This window comes from Drosophila kikkawai, chromosome 2R (assembly GCF_030179895.1).
Source record: "Drosophila kikkawai strain 14028-0561.14 chromosome 2R, DkikHiC1v2, whole genome shotgun sequence".
In the NCBI taxonomy this organism is placed as follows: Eukaryota; Metazoa; Arthropoda; class Insecta; order Diptera; family Drosophilidae; genus Drosophila; species Drosophila kikkawai.
The window spans coordinates 26264582-26283896 of record NC_091729.1 but is presented as its reverse complement, the minus strand read 5'-3'; the positions used below and the strand labels follow the sequence as shown (position 1 = coordinate 26283896).

The following is a 19315-nucleotide window of genomic DNA, read 5'->3' as shown; positions in this document are numbered from 1 at the left end:
TGAAGTCCTTCTGCAGCCCGGAATTGTTGTGGCTCTTCTCTTCTAGGCAAGGGCTTGTTTTTCTTCTTCCAATATTTTCTCACATTTTTTAGAAGCTCCTAAGCTCTGCTCTCTGGTCTGTTTCGATATTCAACACTTTTGGCCCGCTGGCAAATATTATGCCAAGTTAAGGAATAGTTTGCTTTCAGGGTTTTTTGTTGCGGCCAGTTTTCGAGCCCACTAATTGTGGTGGAGAGGAGGAGGAAGAATGCCTGGCAGCTAAAGTTTTTCTAATTAAAATCACAATAAAGCTTGGCCATTGTGTGAAAAGTCTGAGGCGCTAAAACCGCGACTCCACATCCTGCTCCAGCTCCTGCTCCTGCTCCTGCTACTGTTTCTCTAAGCCACACAATGGCCATTATGACATCGTTTTGTGGCTCCAACTTTTTCTGTCTCATTAAAAAGGTGAGCTAAGCCTGCCACCGCTGTTGTTTTCTCATTAAAGCCCAGCTTGGCTCATAAGCCAAGACATAATTGAAATGGAAAACGCCTTTGACTTTTCTGCCTTTAATTTCCATTTGCAGGACCTAGGAATCCTTGTACTTGCGGCACCCCTCCGGTCAATCCACTTAAGCCTTCGAAGGTCCTTTTGTGTGTGTGGGCCAAAGTTGCTCGATTATGCTTGAACTTACCCAAAGCCTGGTCAATGCCAAAGCGAGTATTGATTTTGTAATTGTTATGGCTTGTGGGTCTTAAAGGGGGATTCAAGGTTGGGTTATTAATATTTCTTAAAGGGTGTGACTTCAAAAGGTATTGGGTTTTATTTTATGATTTAAGAAGAGGGGAATATTTTACAATCTTGAGGATACAGCTTAAATCTCTTGCTTTCTCTTTTACGATTTACCTGCAATGTACAAGCAATGGCGAATGAGAGAGTATCTTTTTAGCTGGATTCTGAGAAAGTCCTTCAATGATTTTAAGGCTTCGGACTAAAATTATAATACTCTTTTAGTTGTATTACATTTTAAATATTTATTCATAATTTTAAATGATCATTTTAGGTCTTAAAAATTCAATAACTAAGCCAAAAATGCATTAAATTCAATTCGGAAAGCTGTTCTAAGTTAGTTTTTTTAACGTTAATAAATCTGCATATAAAGATTACAAATTTAACCAATTTAAAATTTTTCGATTTTTCTTTACCTCCTTAAGCAATAGAATTAAACATAAAATTTAAAATAAAATTAAAATTTTTAATTTTCTTGCAAACATGTCTAGATCGATTCTGTTTTTAATGCTGATCAAGAATATATATAATTTATAGGGTCGGAAATGAGTCCTTCTATAATTTTTAGGCTTCGGGCTGAAATTATTATACCCCTTAAGGTGTATTAAATTTTAAATATTTATTCATAATTTTATATGATCATTTTTGGGCTTAAAAATTCAATAACTAAGCCAAAAATGCATTAAATTCAATTCGGAAAGCTGTTCTGAGTTAGTTTTTTTAAGGTTAATAAATCTGCATATAAAGATTACAAATTTAACCAATTTAAAATTTTTCGATTTTTCCTTACCTCCTTAAACAATAAAATTAAACATAAAATTTTAAAAAAAAATTAAAATTTTTAATTTTCTTGCAAACATGTCTAGATCGATTCTGTTTTTAATGCTGATCAAGAATATATATGATTTATAGGGTCGGAAATGAGCCCTTCCCTGATTTTTGGGCTTCGGGCTGAAATTATTATACCCCTTAAGGTGTATTAAATTTTAAATATTTATTCATAATTTTATATGATCATTTTTGGGCCTAAAAATTCAATAACTAAGCCAAAAATGCATTAAATTCAATTTGGAAAGCTGTTCTGAGTAAGTTTTTTTAAGGTTAATAAATCTGCATATAAAGATTACAAATTTAACCAATTCAAAATTTTTCGATTTTTCCTTACCTCCTTAAACAATAAAATTAAACATAAAATATAAAAAAAAAATAAAATTTTTAATTTTCTTGCAAACATGTCTAGATCGATTCTGTTTTTAATGCTGATCAAGAATATATATGATTTATAGGGTCGGAAATGAGTCCTTCTATAATGTTTAGGCTTCGGGCTGAAATTATTATACCCCTTAAGGTGTATTAAATTTTAAATATTTATTCATAATTTTATATGATCATTTTTGGGCCTAAAAATTCAATAACTAAGCCAAAAATGCATTAAATTCAATTTGGAAAGCTGTTCTGAGTAAGTTTTTTTAAGGTTAATAAATCTGCATATAAAGATTACAAATTTAACCAATTCAAAATTTTTCGATTTTTCCTTACCTCCTTAAACAATAAAATTAAACATAAAATTAAAAAAAAAAAATAAAATTTTTAATTTTCTTGCAAACATGTCTAGATCGATTCTGTTTTTAATGCTGATCAAGAATATATATAATTTATAGGGTCGGAAATGAGTCCTTCACTGATTTTTAGGCTTCAGGCTGAAATTATAATACTCCTTAAGACGTATTAAATTTTAAATATTTATTCATAATTTTACATAATCACTTTAGGGCTTAAAAATTCAATAACTAAGCCAAAAATGCATTAAATCCCACATCCCCCCATCTCCTTTAATCCGTATCATCTTATTGATTTTGTTTCACCTTTTCAAGGTCTTTTCCCGAGCCCCAACCCAGAGTGCCGCCCATATATCACAAGTCAATTTCCTGGGGTCATAAATCACGACGGATAGTGCAAATTTGGTTGACCGACCGCACCATATACACCATTTGTCTGTTGTCTGCGGAAGGTCCAAGGACTCCCAACCATGTATCGCTGCACTGCATCCGTTTGACAATTATAAATTGTAACCTTGCACAAGAGCTCCCCGTGTGACATAATCGCGTTCGAATCCAATTTGGCCACGTGTAAGTGCAAGGGCAGGAGCGATTAATATTTTGTCTGGCGATGATGAATGGTCGCCGGCAACTGCAGTGCGCCACTGATTGAGTTATTGGCAGGCGGGAAAGGGAAAGGAAGCAGGAGCAGGAGCCAAGCCGGGATGCAAATGCGATAGCAACACCTACTACATGGCCACAGACTTGTTCCCGGTGCCTGGCCAAGCGTAGAGGAGTCCAGCTCATCGGCAAGAGCAGCATCATCAGCAGCAGCAGCAGCATCGACAACAGCCTTTCGGTCAAGTTTATTGTGTTAGCATTAAACAAGACCAAAAGGCTGCGGGCGAAGGCGAAGGCGTAAGCGGCGGGACGGGCTCTGCATCACTTATCCGGGCAACGAGCCATGCATACTGAAGCTCTGGTCAAAACACTGAAAAAAAACGCCTTAAAATTAAAAAAAAAAAGAATAATAAATCAATAAATATTTTTTTAATCTAATGTTATTACTTAAAAGCTCACAAAACCTTTTAATTTTTGTTAAAAGATTTTTCTTTTCATAACTAAATTTAATTTTATTTATTTCCTAGACTCTTTAGACTTCTCCCAGTGCATTCCAAGCTCAGGAGGCAGCAAGCAGCAGGCCTATTGTTTGGTCAGTCTTGGCCATGTTCGTTAAGTGGGTGCAGCAGGCTGGCAGGCTCGAAGGACTCGCAGGACTCGTAGCACAGTAATTACAAGCAGACGAAGCGGAGACCCATCTGCTGCTGCTATCACCTTCCTCGACAGGATCTGTCTGTGGCAAGGACATGGTTAGCCCTGTCCGTCGTCGTAGGAGTAAATAAAACTGTGCAGACAATTAAGTTTGTTTTGCCTGGCCATATTCTTTTTACTCCTGCCCCCTCTCCCATCTAGCCAAAAACGAATTGCACGTTACGTTTATGCCCCAGTCGAGCAGGTAATGGCTCTCTGCCTTCGTCCTGGTCCTGGTTCTGGCCAAGAAATTGCACTAATTGTTGTTGGGCCGTAGAAATGCAGGGAATTGGCTTTTTTGTGGAAGGCAGCATGGGGACAAAATTAATTTGCCGACGAATTCGATTTTTGTCTTTGTGGCTTGTTGATTAAAATTCAGTTTTGGAACTTCATTTTTGGGATATAGTGTTTGGTTTATTCTTGGGAATATTATTTAGGGGAAATATATGTTATATTTATTTATTTATAATATTATTCTTAAGCTAGAACTTACTTAAAATAAAGAGATTCAATTAGGACAACAAACTATATACATAGGTAGTCTTTCCTTTTTTAAGTTTTCCCATTTATTTAAGCTTTAAAAAATAATGTAAAAATGTTGTAGAACTTTTAAAATGCTTATTTTTTTATCTTTTATTTAGTTAACAATTTCCCCTAAAATAATCTTATTCCATTTCCTTCTCAACTTCTGGCTAATAAATTGCCTGTCACCTGTCGATGGCTTCATTCTCCAATTTCTTGTCAACTAAGTCGTCAAGCAGGGCAATTGTCCTTGATGACCTGCTCAACACGATTCAGCTTCTGGCTCCCGTGGAAGCTTTCCCAAGGAATTTTCATTCATTTTCTATCCGCTTTTTGGCTGTCAGGGGCCCTCTTATTTACATTCAATTGGCAAACGACGCTTAATAGAAGGACGTGAGCGTTGGCGTGCTGCCACTATCTCCACTTCCATTTTATTGTCTTTTTTCCTTTCGTTTTTTTTTTTATATCCTCTCGTTTTTGGTGATTTAATGAAATGATAACGTCGAAGGAGTGTAGTTTGAAAGGGCAACGAAATTATTGCGTTGGTGGAGATTTTGAGGGATTTTACACTGATAATTTTTATACCCTTGCAGGGTATTATAATTTCAGTCAGAAGTTTGCAACGCAATGAAGGAGACGTTTCCGACCCTATAAAGTATATATATTCTTGATCAGCATCAATAGCCGAGTCGATCTAGCCATGTCCGTCTGTCCGTCTGTCCGTCTGTCCGTCTGTCCGTCTGTCCGTCTGTCCGTCTGTCCGTTTCTACGCAAACTAGTCCCTCAGTTTTAAAGCTATCTCAATGAAACTTTGCATATAGTCTTCTATATGCTCTCACTGCTATATATGTCGGAACGGGCCGGATCGGACGACTATATCATATAGCTGCCATACAAATGTTCGATATATTTTTAGAAAAAAAATTATAACTTTGGTGTTTTTCAACGTTTTTGCACCATTTTTTAAATATGACCATTTTATATTATTTCTAAATTTTAGTAAAAATTTTATGAAAATCGGACGACTATATCATATAGCTGCCATAGGAACGATCGGGAAATTAATAGAAAAAAAATTATAGGTTCGTTGTTTTTCAACGTATTTTCATCTACTCTGGGATATAAGCTTATTTTATTATTCTAGAATTTTGGTATAAATTTCAAAAAAATCGGACAACTATATCATATAGCTGCCATATAAACCGATCGGTAGATGTATACAAAATCTAAAGCTGGGAATGCAAAACTGTAACTGTCAAACTGTAAACATAATAAGTATAGGTAAAATGTAATGAAATAATATCTGCAAGGGTATACAAACTTCGGCGTGCCGAAGTTAGCTTCCTTTCTTGTTATAGGTAGTTTTTGATAATTTAAAAATTATTATTTATTGGGAAATTGTCTAAAATAATCACAAAAGAAACTGTTAAAACATATTTATTTTATAGTTTTCAAGAATTTCCTATCTTCAACACTATAATTCCCAACTGGTTATAGCTTTAAGGTATAGTTCTTAAGCTTAAACTTATCAAATCTTAAAATTTTTAGCAGTTTCCTAAACATTTTTCGCTTTGACAATCCATTTAGCACTTTGAAGTGATATCCCTTCCATGACCTCTCTTTTCCTGGGTGTCCTGCGCATTTCTTATCCTTCGGTTTAGTTGATTGTTTCCGCCTTCACTCACCATTCAGCCTCCTCCATGCTCCAGGCTCCAGGCTCCTCTCCAGCTCAATGTCATCTTGTTTAGTGCCTTTTGTGTTCGTGCTTATTTCGCCTCGCATTTTTCTTCTCGCTTTCGGCTTTCGCTTTCATTTTCGTTTTGTGTTAATTACCAATTTAAATGCAAACTTTGGACTGATGAAGATGGATGTGACACTGGCGAACAAAAGGATCGCTCGTCAACGTGTCCTGTCTTATTTTCAGCACAGTCCCTGCCTGTCCCATTGTTTTGCCGCAGAAAGTTGTCAAGAGCTTTTCTCAAGGTCCCTGCATAAATTGTTTTTTTGTTTTTTTGGGGAGGAAAACTCTTGGTCAGAGATACTTGGGTTGGTTAAGTCTTTGAATTAATTATGTCGCTTTTTTTTTTTTTTGTAATTTGAAAAGTTCCGGAAAGTACAGTTGAGAGGGTAAAGGTTAGTATTTTGTTAAAAATAAGTAATATATTTTAAACATATTTTTCCCTTTGACTCTCACTTTTACCCTTCCCAAAACTCTTTAAGTTTTAGCCAAGCTGTTAAGTAGTTGATCCTTAGTTTAGGTTCTAAGGATTTTATATGCAGTTTAAATTTCCTCTTTACACTTACACTTACTAAAAGTTCTATCATCACTAAAAGACCTCCTGCAAATTAATTTAAATTGTTCCCCTCAATTTTCAATCAATTTTCAACTGACCAACTGTCCGCTTCGTCCCCACCATCAATCAATCACGACTTCTGCCCGAAGTCAGCACTTACTGCAGCTTGTACAGTGCAGTACATAAACAAGGAACGTGCAGTGGCACACATAAATAACCCCATTACAAACCTAATTACAATCAATAACAATTTTATTGCCTGGCAAAAGCGACAAAAGCGAAAGAATGTCAGAACACTGGCAGCGGCGATATCGATCTTACTTGTTGACATGAACCAATTACAAAGCAACAAAATGCACCGCCTGCCGTCTGCAGCCAAGAAAATGTATATAGAAAACTTGATAATTGAAAGGAAAAACTGAAAAGCCGTGAGGGGGACCACAAGAGGCGCCCACGCCAAAGCAAACAGCACGAGCGAAAACTGGTTGACAAAATAAACTGCAGGCTCTAGGAAAAACCGCCCACTGCCAACTAAGTTGTAACTACTATTAAAAAAAAAGTCAGAAAACAAAATACAAAAATTATATAGGAAGTACTTCCTTCTCTGTGGACCCTGGTCGAGGTGTTGGCTGTGCTCTGTAATTAATTATTTGATAAAGAAACAAGGCATTAAGTCAATTAAAGCTAAATTTATGCCAAACCTTATCTGATGCTGACAAAAGGCGTGATTTATGCTAGAAGCTAGTACGAGTTATTAGAGCCCAGTTTATCTCTGGCTGAAAACCTGTTTTAGTGGCTATTAACTTCAGTTTAGTTTGTGGGTTTTGAAGATAAAGAGGAAATGTATTTTTAAGTTGAGGGAAGGGATATTAAAATTTTTGGCTTAAGTAAAGACAAGAAAACGTTAAAGTAACCTTTAATATTTAATTAAACATTATTATTCCAACAAATGAATACCAAAATAAACCCGTAACTAATAGATTCTTTACCATTATTTAATTTGCATGCTTGTACAAATCATTTATGCATTTCCCACAAATAAAAACCAAAACAAAATTGCCGGGCAATCAATCAACAAAAAGGCAAAGCAAAAGCAAAACCAGGATCCGCCAATTTAAACGCTCATTAAAGGAGAACGAAAGGACGAAATCCAGCTGAGGGGGGCAGCAGGAGCCAGGGCCATGGAAAATGTCCAAAATGGGAACTGCGACAAGCGCACAATTTGCTAATGTTGACGCCATTATTGTATAATTTTCGTTAAATGGGCGGGGCAGTCGGCGGTCGGTCATTTGTATAGCAAACCGCAAATGTCGCCACCGCCGCTGCTGAGGTTTTCCTAGCCGCTTTTCATGATTTTTTTCACCGACCATTTGCTTTTTTTTTTGACAGTTTCCGCGTCATTTTTCTACGGTATTCGAGCACTGAAAGAAAAATGTATCCTATTTGAAAGGAAAGTTCTGAGATTGTAAACTAAAGTAAGCTTAGTTTAGAGATCCTTTTTAAGAGCCTAAAAAACTTATTTAAGAACCTAATCTCAAAATTTCTCAGTGTAACTCCCAAAGTCTAGTGCCATTTTGGAGGTGCAAGCCCAGACTTCGTCATTATTTCGGCATTATGTGAAGGCGAGAGATGGGAGGGGGAGAGGGGGTGCTGGAGAATGGGTAGCGGATGGAGCTACCAAGTTTTGGTTGCTAGCAAACATTCGTAAATGTCATTAACAGTTGTAACGGCTTCGGACCACGCCCACAAGCACCCAGAAACCCCCCGAACTTTATGCGGTACGTCCGGCGAACTGAAAAAAATAAGAACCGAGGAAACGTTGGAACGGGTATTTTTACACAGAATTACTTCTTTTATTCGCTGGCCTGACATCCATCATCATCATCATCATCGGGCGCAGTTTTCGTGTTGCAAAGGCCCTGAAATATGCCCCATCATATTTCTGGTATTCAAAATTCTACTTGAAATCAACTTTTGGGGGTGTGCTCTGACCTTAAAGTCTGGCAAGTTCTAAGCGAAAATCGATTCTACAGATTATCTAGATTCTAGATTCAAGCAACTTATTATTTAATGAATATTTATGAAATTTACTAAACTGGTTTTTATGGCGAGAAAGCTGAGCTGTGCTTTACGTAGCCTAAAATGCACCTTTTCTTGGCTGCAATGTACCAGCAAAAGCAGCTCGTATACCTACAGGTTCCACTCGGTAGCGAACGATAAAGAGAAAGAGTTTTTTAGAGAACAATTATCGAGCAAACATTTCAATTAGATTGCATTTATTTCGACATCAAAGCTTTAACTACATAAAAATTAAATACAAAATGGTTTTTTAGGTTGTATTTCTTTGTCTAGTAATTTAAACTCAGTTAAAGAAAAGGATTTTAAATCATATAAAGTTACATAGGTATGAAATATGACTTGTTATATGAAATGGAATATCATTTATCCTAGTCTTTGAGGCGGAATATCAGAGATATCCGTTTTAAAATAAGGAAATTCAGAATCGTTTGACCACTGGAATATATCAAAATGATAAATAATATTAAATGGAAATATTAACTGGATCACTTACAATATCATATGGAAGCTCATCACAAACTTTCTTAAAACATTTGATGGGTAGAGCTCTCACAAAGTGCAAAAGAGCGGAAAATAATAAAAGCCATGGAATACCCATCCTGATCTTGGAGCAGATATTTAAAAACTGATGAAACAACTAATGTTTAAAGTTGTTATATATTACTTTTCTTTACACAAGCGGAAAATGTCCATTTAGCATAGAAATATTTAAATTATACGTGAAAAATAAAATTGGTTTGGCCTAATGATATAATTATAGATTAAAAAAAAAACAAGAAAGGAAGCTACATTTGGCACGCCGAAGTTTGAATACCCTTGCAGATTGCACTTGGATCAGACAGACGGCTGTCGATGCTGAATATATATACTTTATAGGGTCGGAAAGTTAGGTTGCACTCAGTAGCAAACTATAGTAGAATTTTGTATTGTACGAGAGAGAGTTTTTGGAGAACGATTATAGAGCAAACATTTCAATTTAATTGCATTTATTTCGACATCAAAGCTATAATTATATAAAAATTAAATACAAAATAGTTTTGCGGGTTGTATTTGTATATTTAGTAATTGAAACTCATTTAAAGAGGAGGATATTTACATCATATAAAGTCACATACATAGGTGTCAAATATGACGTGTTATATGAAATGGAATATAAATTATCCTAGTCTATGAGGCTGAGTACCTATGTAATCCATTTTAAACCAAGGAAATTCATGTCCCTGGAATATATCAAAATGAATAATAATTGTAAATGGAAATATTAAACGTTTCAAGTCACTTACATGGACGGGTACAGCTCTCACAATGTGCAAAAGAGCGCAAAACAGCAAAAACCATAGAATACCCATCCTGATCTATGAGGAGATATTCAAAAACTGATGGAACAACTTTAAATTAAATTTGTTTTATATTACTTTTCTTAACACAAGCGGAAAATTAAAAAAATTATACGTGAAAAATAAAATTGGTTTGGCCTAATGACATAATTATAGATTTAAAAAAAAACAAAAAAGGAAGCTAACTTCGGCACGCCGAAGTTTGTATACCCTTGCAGATTGCAATTGGATCAGACAGGCAGACGGACAGATCGACTCGGCTGTTGTTTGCTGATCAAGAATATATATTCTTTATAGGGTCGGAAAGGAAGGTTCCACTCGGTAGCAAACGATAGTATAATTTTTTATTGTACGAGAGAGAGTTTTTTAGAGAACGATTATAGAGCAAACATATCAATTAGATTGCATTTATTTCGACATCAAAGCTTCAACTATATAAAATTTAAATACAAAATAGTTTTGCGGCTTGTATTTGTATATTTAGTAATTGAAACTCATTTAAAGAGCAGGATATTTACATCATATAAAGTCACATAGGTGTCAAATAAGACTTGTTATATGAGATGGAATATACATTATCCTAGTCTTCGAGCCGGATTATTTGCATGCCCCTGGAATATATCAAAATAAATAATAATTGTAAATGGAAATATTAAACGTTTCAAGTCACTTACATGGACGGGTACAGCTCTTACCATGTGCAAAAGAGGGCAAAAGAGCGCAAAACAGCAAAAGCCATGGAATACCCATCCTGAACTATGAGCAGATATTCAAAAACTGATGGAACAACTAATGTTTCAATTTGTTATAAATAACTTTTCTTAACACAAGCGGAAAATGTTCATTTAGCACAGACATTTTTGAATTATACGTGAAAAATTCAATTAAATTACATAAATATGGATTTATATAATATAAATAAATAATTATAAACCCAAATAATAATTCTTTTGACTTTGCGTTTCTTTTAAGCATAGAAACTATAGATTTATTTAGTGTATATATAATTGTTGTGTGTACAAAGTAATTCCCATATGCGTAGGCATAAAGATTAATAAAGTAATTCATATTTGTAAGGTGTCTAGATCTTAAGCGCTTAGGTTCGTACAGCTAGATGGTGTGTTTGGGGGTATTTAAACTTTTACTAAGCTTAACTAAGCTTATACAAGAGTGAAGAGTTAGTTTTTCTTATAAAAAAATGATCGTCGGCAAAGGTAAAATCAAATTTTGTACTAATTTAATGGGGATCAATGATTGTTGATGGTCTGAAAATGAAAACGTATTTCTATATACAAATTCGAAACATAAAAGATATAAACAAACTAAAAATCCAAATGTAAATGGCCACAATACCTAGGTAATCCTTTTCAATAGACCTTGGGCAGGATGTAGCTGCGCACCTGTGTGCTGTAGCGCTGCCAGGACGAGTGATAACGCGCCAGATTCCTGGCATTCGCACGCGTGGTGCGATGCAGCAGCAGGAGGACAATCAGGGCGAGTCCCAGTACAGGAGGCCAGGCCGGGCGCAGGGCCATGGGAGCGGCGAGGGCAAGCAGGGCCAGAATATCGCCCAGATAATTGGGCTGTCGCACCCATCCCCACATGCCGCTCAACAGCAGGCGGCTGCCCTGGTACGTGTGAATCGTCTCGATGTTGGCAAAGATCGGACTCTGCGCGTTCAGTCGGTATTTGTACTTGTAGGCGCAGCTGTAGCGCTTCACCAGCAATCCCAGGCACAGGAGGGCCCCCACACCGATCGGAGCATACCAGCAGGCGATGGGCACGCGCTGCTCGTAGAAGTACTTGGTCACAGACGACAGCAAGTAGGGGGTGGCGGCATAGCGCAGCAGCAGCAGGCAGCCATAGCCCTCGTGTTGCAGCTCAAAGGACGAGCTCAAGTGATGCTCAAAGACGATGGCGTCCAGGACGTACAGGATCAGGCAGCTGGCCGAGAGCAGGGTGCCCGCATCATAGTTGACATTGTTCCAGTAATACCTGGCCACATGCAGATAGACGTTGCCCTCCTGCTCGGCCAGTTGCGGCTTCTGGGGCCACACCAGCGTCTGGTAGACATAGCAGGCGGCATACAGCAGCGTACTCACCAGGGACAGGCGATAGTAGAACTGCTTCCAGTCCACACGCCCCAGCCACTTGGGATTCAGCTGCCGGCCCAGCGCAAAGTCCACCACAAAGCTACCGCTCTTGCCATAGTCATTGGTCAGCGTCTGACGGAGGACATTGTACTTGGCGTTGTCCACGAGCCAATAGCTCCAGGCGGCGGCCACAAAGGCCCCGATCAGTCCGTAAATGCAGAAGCGTAGATAGTGACGCAGCACAAAAGCCACAACCGGATACTTGAGATACTCGGCAATGCCGCCGGCAATCAGGAAAGTGGATGCCACTGCCAGCGAGTTGAACTTGTAGGTCTCCCGGGTGAGATGCACTCGGCGTCCGGGCAGCAGGGCCACCAGCACAAAGGCCACCACATGGTACGTGGCAAAGGCTGCCACCACATGCGGCTGGAACACCTGACGCGTCAGATAATTCACATCCAGCAGAATTCTGGGATTGAGATGCTTCAGCTGACAGGCATTCCGGGCCGTACAGCTCCAGGTGAGATAGTACACAGCGGTGGGCACCAGGAGCAGCAATAGGAAGGCACCCAGCCAGCCGCCAAATTCTTGCGGTGCCTTCAACTGGCGGCAGGAAATTTCTGCTGGCGTGGCCGACTTTCTAGTGGCATTGAAGCTGCGGAACTCCTCCTCTTCCTCCAGCTCCTCCTCCTCGATATCCTCTTCGCCTGTGGAGTAGCTCCTTTTGGAGGATTTCTCATCATCGTACACTGATCTCGACACACTGCGGCTGTAGCGACTGCCGCCATCCTCCGTGTTAGTCACTGGCGTTCCGGCCAAGTTTGAGATGGTTTTCGACACCGATCGCCGCAGTCGCTCGGTGATGCGCTTGCGCAAGGAGTCCGTGTCCACCTCACTATCGCCCTCGGCTCGGATCTCGATGCGCTCCGAGGTAGTGGTGGTAGTTGTGGTGGAGCTGCTGCTTATGTAATTCCCACTGTTCAGGGAGCTTGTGTTGAAGGACTTGTTGGGCGCCCGGCTGGATGTGTTGGTGGTCAGGGTCAATGGCAGACTGCTGTTGGTGGACTGACGCACGGGTGAAGGCACCTGGAGAGAAGAAAAGAGAGTGTGGGATTAGTTAGGATTTCTGAGAAGGTAAGGGTATTGTATAAATGGGATTTCAAGGATTTCTTTAAGAGAATTCTTTAAATAATTCCCTTTTCTTATGATTTTCTATATGGAACCGCTTCATAATCTTTAAACTTTAATCAACAGCGCAAGTTCTGCCCGCTTGTAAACACTGTAATGACCAGATAAGCTGCTCCCTTGAGACCCCAAGCCCTTGGAACTGATAAGAGAAGTGCCCCCCGACTCCCCAAAAAATATTCCGGTTAAAACTCACCTCTGGCACCTCGCGTATGGGTGTGCGGACCTTAATAGAGGCCTTGGCGGGCACAGGGGCACCTGTAATAGGGCCCACCGATGATCTGGGACGGCTGGAGCGTCGAGTGCGTGGACCCAGATCGGGTGAAGGCGGTGCCTTGTTGCGCGACGGCGAGGCACGTGTCCGGGTAGCGGGTCCAGTGGCAGCAGTAGCGGTTGCTGTGAGAGTCCGCCGGGTCACCGGCAGCTGGCTGGGCTGTGTGGACTGCAAGAGGGGAGCTCCTGCGGCTCCTGCCACTTCATCCGTGCGACGCGGGCGTCTCAGGCGTCGATCCATGACGATATATATAGGAAAAGCGAGCTGGAAGGGAATTTTAATTTAAATTAAAAATTTTCTTAGATTTTAATATTTTCCCGCCCAAAGGACCTCTCTCTTGGCCAACAAAAAAAACCTGTTTTCTACCCAAGTTATGACATGTATTTATATTAGTTTTTAAATGCTGTACCGGCGAGTTCTATATGTTATTTATAGCCGCAAACGCACACACAAAGTGTAAAAGTTATTTAAGTATTTCTGTGTTTTATTTTTGTGTTTGCGCGCCGAAAAGGAAAAGCGACGTCGCTGCCGCAACTGTACATTCTGCAGGCAGCGACGCTGGCAGAGCACCCCCCTCCCCCACAATACATTGAGGCTCTTGCACTGCGCTTGCAGTTTGCATTTTTAACACTCGCCGGTTAGCTTTTAAAGCTTGCAAACAATTTAACTCACTTCTGATGAGGGTTTTTAATAATCTTTCGCTCGCTGTGGGCGCTTAAACGCGGTTAATCCGGAAAAAAATCACTGATAAAAAAAGACGCGCGTCTGTCGGCTAGAGCTGGTTGCGATATATATCGGAGCTAGTGATGTGAAAACATCAAGTTATCGATATGGGTAGAACAATTTGAAAGGTGTGAAACACTGCTAAGCTGAAGTGGAATTTCTGCGTTTATCCGAGGAAAACCTTTTTCTACACGATTTATAAGTTGTTGTTTGCGAGAATTAGAACACAGGGACAATGGCAAAACCTACGTGAAGTTTCCAATTCCACCATTCACAAAATATATTAATATTTGCCGCGGGAAAGAACCCAGTTCTCTTTGGGTATTTCGCGACTGCTGGCCTTCGGTCACACTGCTCCCTCACACATAACAAAAGGCAGGCGAAAATTTGTTAATTTATACGGATTTTCCCCCATTTCCCGGACATTTTCCTGTCAATCGAGAGAGCACAGTAGGTAAAATTCAATCCCCACACACACATCACACGAAAATGCATCGCAAACTAAATTCTGGTAATTAATTTGTTATGAAAACGTCTCTCTCACCGCCGCCTCCTCTCTTCGCCAAAAATAAAACTGAAATAACCGAAATAAAGCCAAGGGGAAGGCGCATAACGACGATTACAAAGAAATAGGGCAAAAGGAAACCAGGAACAGAGAAAAGGGAGACACTTCATCATGGTAACGCCGCAGTCGCCCACGCCCATGTTCAATGGCCTAGACGATGATCTCTACACGGAGGCCAAGTTTGCCCACGAAATCAACGACAAGATGCGCGTACCCAAGCGCATCAAGGCCACCGGCGAGTACTCGGACGAGGATCTGCTGCTGTCGAACCAAAATGGGCTTATAAGCTCCTGGAATTACCACGACAAGATCGACATGAATGTCCCGGATAGAATCGTGGTCCTTGGACACAATCAGCACTTGGAGACGCGCTCGGCACCGCGTGAGATCCAGCTGGAGAACTCCATACTGCCCAAGAACCCCTCGATTGGACTGGTGCGCGTTCAGACGCCGCCGCGTATTATTACCCTGACGGATCATCACTTTCCCTCGGCCTCCGAGGAGAACTCGCCCATTAGGCCAAATGGACACCATATGTACGGTGAGGATCTGGGCGATGAGGAAGATGACGATGAGGCAGGACACCCTGCCACACAGTATGTACGGGCCAATGGAGCAGCACGCATGGGCTTCCATGCCAACGATACGCACTCGGTGGAGTCGGACTCGCAGGTGAGCTTTTTGACTTGGTTTATTTGGGGAAAGTTTAATGAGTGGGTTGTCTAGGGTTTGGGATGATGAAGAGTTGTGGTTAAAGGCTGATAAAGAAATCAATTTAACATTTTTTAAAGCTTAAATCGCTTTATAAACTCCAGAAAGGCTTTGTATTTCTAGTATAGGGCTCTTCTTGATATTATTTTCTCCTTAACTAACCTCTTTTTTGATTGAATTGATTCTAAAAATTGGTTTTAGACCTTTAGTTTACCTCTTTTTGTATTTATTTATTGTTTAAATCAGTCTTTAGACTAAATTTAACAATTACAGTACAGTACAGTATCCATTAGTCATTGCCCCTTTGTTTATCATTGAAGTGGAATTCGATTTGCATAAATGTTAAGCATTTCTTTATACATTCCCCCAAAGATAACAGCTAACTTTTGGATATCAAAGACTTAAAACATAGCTTATAGAATTAAATTAGAAACTCCTACATAGTTCCTGCATATATTCCTAACTATTTTCTATTAAAATTATAAAATTTTCCAATATTTCTTTGAGATTTTCCCAATTTTCTTGCTGCTATTGCACTAACCCTGCCTGTACTAGCCATGATATGACGAAATGTAATCGCTGGGAATGGTAATAACGATCAGGTTTCGCTTGCCGCCCATTGAATCGCTCGAGAGATTAACAAACTGCTGCGTTTATTGATGTGTAGTACTGCTTTTACCAGCGATAAGGCCAGTGACTGACCCAATTCGAAGAGGTTTATGAGGAAATCTCACTCTCACTCACTAATCGCTCATGTAGCCGTGCCTCTCAGGTCGTTCCTCCACCTCCTGCGAATCCTTGGGCCTCTTGGCAAAAGCCCGACACTTCCAGATGTCCACCTCAGTGGCCTGACATTTGCGGAAATCAAAATCGCAGAGGCCCAAGCTATACACCGAGCCCTCCTGTACAGGCTCGAAGTAGTGCAGGCCCTTGCCGATTTTGATTAACACGCCCGAACTGAGCACGATCTTGCGGTCGTGTAGGGATTCGTCCATCTGGTAGTTCATCTGGATGTTGCCCCCGGCCAGATCAGTCTTCATTTGCTGCAGGATCTGGAGTTGTTTCTGTGGCATCAACACATCGGGCCGTGTGGTCACCCGTATGTACTTGAGATAACGACAATTCTTCACCAGAACCTCCAGGAAGTTGATCAGATTGCGAAAGTGTTGCGCCTCCGTGAGATTCGGCTCATTGAGATGCGCCTCCCGGACGCTGTCGTCGAGATACGGACCCAGCAGCCGCTGGTAGCTTCTGCCCCTGGCACCCCGCTCGATGCTGATGTGATCCAGCATTCGACTCGCGTGCAGGTGACTCTTTACCTGGTCCCTCAGCTGCTTGGCCCGTGCCTCGTATATCTTGAGGTATTTGCTGCACAATTGCCTTCGGTTGGGTTCCGCCTCGGCCATTTCCTTTAGCTTGAAGGTGCTCTCCTCATAGAGGAGGATGGCCTCCATGATGTGACCCGTTTGCTCGCACTTCAGGGCACTGATGATGGGCTCCAGCTTGGACAGATCGTCGCCTTCGACATCGATATCAGCAAAGCCCAAGGGTGCACGGTTGCTGGGGGCTGTCATTTTGCAGACTGCTTATTTTTTTGATGTTTTTTTAGACGAAAATTTTGGATTTTTGGATTTTAATTTGAAATTTAGATTTTGTTAGGGGAAAACCAATGTGACACAAGGGGAAAAGGGGAAGAATTACCTTCTTTTTGGGAGTTTTAAGGCTGTATTTAGTATATTTTTTTGTAGAAAATTATATTTTATATATTAAAACTTTTTAAATCAATTTTATGTATCGATTTTACCATTAAATATCGTATTTTATGCCATTATTATTTATTTACAAACCTAAAACAACCATTTAAAATATGTCAACATGTCACAAAACAATTTCCCAGCTATAAAAATAACTTTCTTGGTATTCTCATATATTTAAGTATCAAAAACACCCCCTAAAATGGTAGATAAACCTATCCTTTATCAGATTATCTAATAATCGTTTTCTTAATCTTATCCCCAGTTGACCACCGGCAGTGCCAGCAAGCGCTCGCAGCATAACCAGCAGCACAACAATCTGGATGCCTCGATGCTGTCACATCGCGAGGGCACACCCATGGGCGAGCTGACGCCCCACGAGGAGATCCTGTATCTGAGACGCCAGCTGGCCAAGCTGAACCGCCGAGTGTTGAACATTGAGATCAACAACGAGCAGCGTACACAGCGGGAGAAGATTGTGTATTGCCTGGGCCTGGCCTACTTTGTTCTAAAGACAATATTCTGGCTGAATCGCAATTAAATGGATGGATGAACCGACGAAGACGGTGCTAGGCCACAATACACACACAACCAATAGCCTATAAATGGAGACAGCTTCTTTCGTTTATGACTCCTTCCTTGTTTCCCTTTGATTTTTGTGGAAAGGCTCTGAGAGAGACTTTCGTTTGTACGTTTTGCCATACAACTTTCGTAGTCTAAGCTCGATAATAAATAAGCGCAACACCTTTCTGTTTTGTAGACCGTGGAAAACCCAAAAGAAATCCCAAAGCAAAGGCAAACCCTACTTAAATTGTAAGACACCCTGGCACCATTCTAAATTTAAGCTTTAATCTCTACGTGTTTCACCTGAACAACAGCCCCCGAATTCGATCATCATTGCACCGATTAGATATTGTCTAAATAGGGTTGTGTTTATGTTTTTAGATCTGTTAATCCCAAAGTGAAGACAAGAAGTAACTCCAATGGTATTTTGTATGCGATAACCCATACGATAAATAGTTGAATATACATTATAATATAGAGAACTACAAATCCCACAAGAATCATTGCATTGATTTTTGCATAAACCTAAACTACCAGGAGGCAAAAGAGGTCATTTTAGAGTTTAGCTATTGAATTCATGATGATATTTAAAATAAAACGTTTAATATACCAAAAAAAAAAGTGTTACTTTTATTATATTTATAAATGTTAACCATTTTTACATCAATAATATCAAAAAATTAAATTTTTTTTATACCCTTTCGAGGTATTATAATTCAGTCAAAAGTTCATAACGCAGTGATAAAGTCATTTCCGACCCTATAAATCATATATATTCTTGATCAGCATAAGCAGGCGCATCTTTTAAGTCATGTTTGAAAGAAAATAATTTTTTTTAATTTTTTTGAAAATTTTATAAGGGGTTACATCATTAAAATGTTCAAAAATTAAAAAAAAAAATTAAATTTTTTAAATTTTAAATTCAGTCAGCGGATTTATTACCCTTATAAAAACTAACTCAGAATAGCTTTCCGAATTGAAATTAATGCATTTTTGCCTTAGTTATGATCGTTTTTAAATTCGCACCCCATGACCTATGTAAAGGGTATACAAATTTTGGCTTACAGAGTTAGCTTTCTTCCCAGTTTTAATTTAAAATTCAAGTATGCAAATTTATTAACCTAATAAAAACTAAAAAAATAGCTTTCCTATTAAAAATCAATCAATGTTTTTTTTAAACTTAGTTATGGCTTTTGTCCAGAATTATATAAAACAAGAAGTTTCTACAGTAGTATTTATTATTATTAAAATGTTCCTTTTTAAAATTCTTTTTGTTATTACAAAATTCACTTGATTTGAAAACAGAAATAAGTTCTCGGTCCTCTCCAAGTCTCTAACATTATCCTTTAGACAGTCTCCCTTAAAGATTCAAGAAAAAATCATTATTTTTTCAACGCATTTTAAAAAATGTATTTATTTTATTTGTTTGTTGGTTGTTGTGGGCTTCCTCATTAAATTATACGTATAGTTATCAATTAAAACTACCGATTAAATGCAATTACATCTCTTTAGCTAACAAGACGCTTGTTTTTTTTTCATGCAAAATGACGAAAAGACCTGAGCGAAATTTCGTTTGTTTCATTTGCGGGTTTGTGTGAT

General features: G+C 39.3%; 3 protein-coding genes and 2 long non-coding RNA genes across 8 annotated transcripts; 1 reads left to right on the top strand and 4 right to left on the bottom strand.

Annotated features, from left to right (window-relative positions):
- Positions 1 to 8690: 8690 nt before the first annotated feature.
- Positions 8691 to 9239, bottom strand: LOC108072290 (uncharacterized). The gene is made up of 2 exons (XR_001770609.3): positions 9004 to 9239; positions 8691 to 8945 (listed from the first exon to the last, which is right to left on the bottom strand). It is a non-coding gene; the product is annotated as an uncharacterized lncRNA (long non-coding RNA).
- A 306-nt stretch (positions 9240 to 9545) lies between these two features.
- On the bottom strand, positions 9546 to 10677 carry LOC108072298 (uncharacterized). The gene is made up of 3 exons (XR_001770610.3): positions 10522 to 10677; positions 9794 to 10458; positions 9546 to 9730 (listed from the first exon to the last, which is right to left on the bottom strand). It is a non-coding gene; the product is annotated as an uncharacterized lncRNA (long non-coding RNA).
- A 385-nt stretch (positions 10678 to 11062) lies between these two features.
- On the bottom strand, positions 11063 to 14206 carry LBR (lamin B receptor). 2 transcript variants are annotated; one of them, XM_017163447.3, is made up of 4 exons: positions 14072 to 14206; positions 13322 to 13663; positions 11201 to 13026; positions 11063 to 11112 (listed from the first exon to the last, which is right to left on the bottom strand). In XM_017163447.3, exons 2-3 carry the CDS (start codon positions 13637 to 13639, stop codon positions 11215 to 11217), a joined length of 2130 nt encoding a protein of 709 aa, XP_017018936.1. In that variant the 5' UTR covers positions 13640 to 13663; positions 14072 to 14206; the 3' UTR covers positions 11063 to 11112; positions 11201 to 11214. The 2 variants fall into 2 exon arrangements, with proteins under 2 accessions (XP_017018936.1, XP_017018935.1); XM_017163446.3 differs by having other exon boundaries at positions 11063 to 13026.
- A 233-nt stretch (positions 14207 to 14439) lies between these two features.
- Tango11 (transport and golgi organization 11) lies at positions 14440 to 17902 on the top strand. 3 transcript variants are annotated; one of them, XM_017163449.3, is made up of 3 exons: positions 14440 to 14572; positions 14717 to 15359; positions 17418 to 17902. In XM_017163449.3, the coding sequence occupies exons 2-3, from the start codon at positions 14799 to 14801 to the stop codon at positions 17691 to 17693; spliced, it is 837 nt and encodes a 278-aa protein (XP_017018938.1). In that variant the 5' UTR covers positions 14440 to 14572; positions 14717 to 14798; the 3' UTR covers positions 17694 to 17902. The 3 variants fall into 3 exon arrangements, with proteins under 3 accessions (XP_017018938.1, XP_017018937.1, XP_041632801.1); XM_017163448.3 differs by having other exon boundaries at positions 14442 to 14576; XM_041776867.2 differs by lacking the exons at positions 14440 to 14572; positions 14717 to 15359 and adding an exon at positions 17256 to 17357.
- On the bottom strand, positions 16035 to 17093 carry LOC108072358 (MIT domain-containing protein 1). Its single transcript, XM_017163450.3, has one exon. The coding sequence runs from the start codon at positions 16970 to 16972 to the stop codon at positions 16142 to 16144; it is 831 nt and encodes a 276-aa protein (XP_017018939.1). The 5' UTR covers positions 16973 to 17093; the 3' UTR covers positions 16035 to 16141.
- Positions 17903 to 19315: the final 1413 nt, after the last annotated feature.

Bases quoted from the DNA above. Each gene is read 5' to 3' on its own strand.
- LBR (XM_017163446.3), bottom strand. From the start codon at position 13,639: ATGGATCGACGCCTGAGACGCCCGCGTCGCACGGATGAAGTGGCAGGA. The intron at 13,027-13,321 runs GTGAGTTTTAAC...TCTTCTCTCCAG, and splicing joins CCATACGCGAGGTGCCAGAG to GTGCCTTCACCCGTGCGTCA.
- Tango11 (XM_017163449.3), top strand. From the start codon at position 14,799: ATGGTAACGCCGCAGTCGCCCACGCCCATGTTCAATGGCCTAGACGAT. The intron at 15,360-17,417 runs GTGAGCTTTTTG...TCTTATCCCCAG, and splicing joins CGGTGGAGTCGGACTCGCAG to TTGACCACCGGCAGTGCCAG.
- LOC108072358 (XM_017163450.3), bottom strand. From the start codon at position 16,972: ATGACAGCCCCCAGCAACCGTGCACCCTTGGGCTTTGCTGATATCGAT.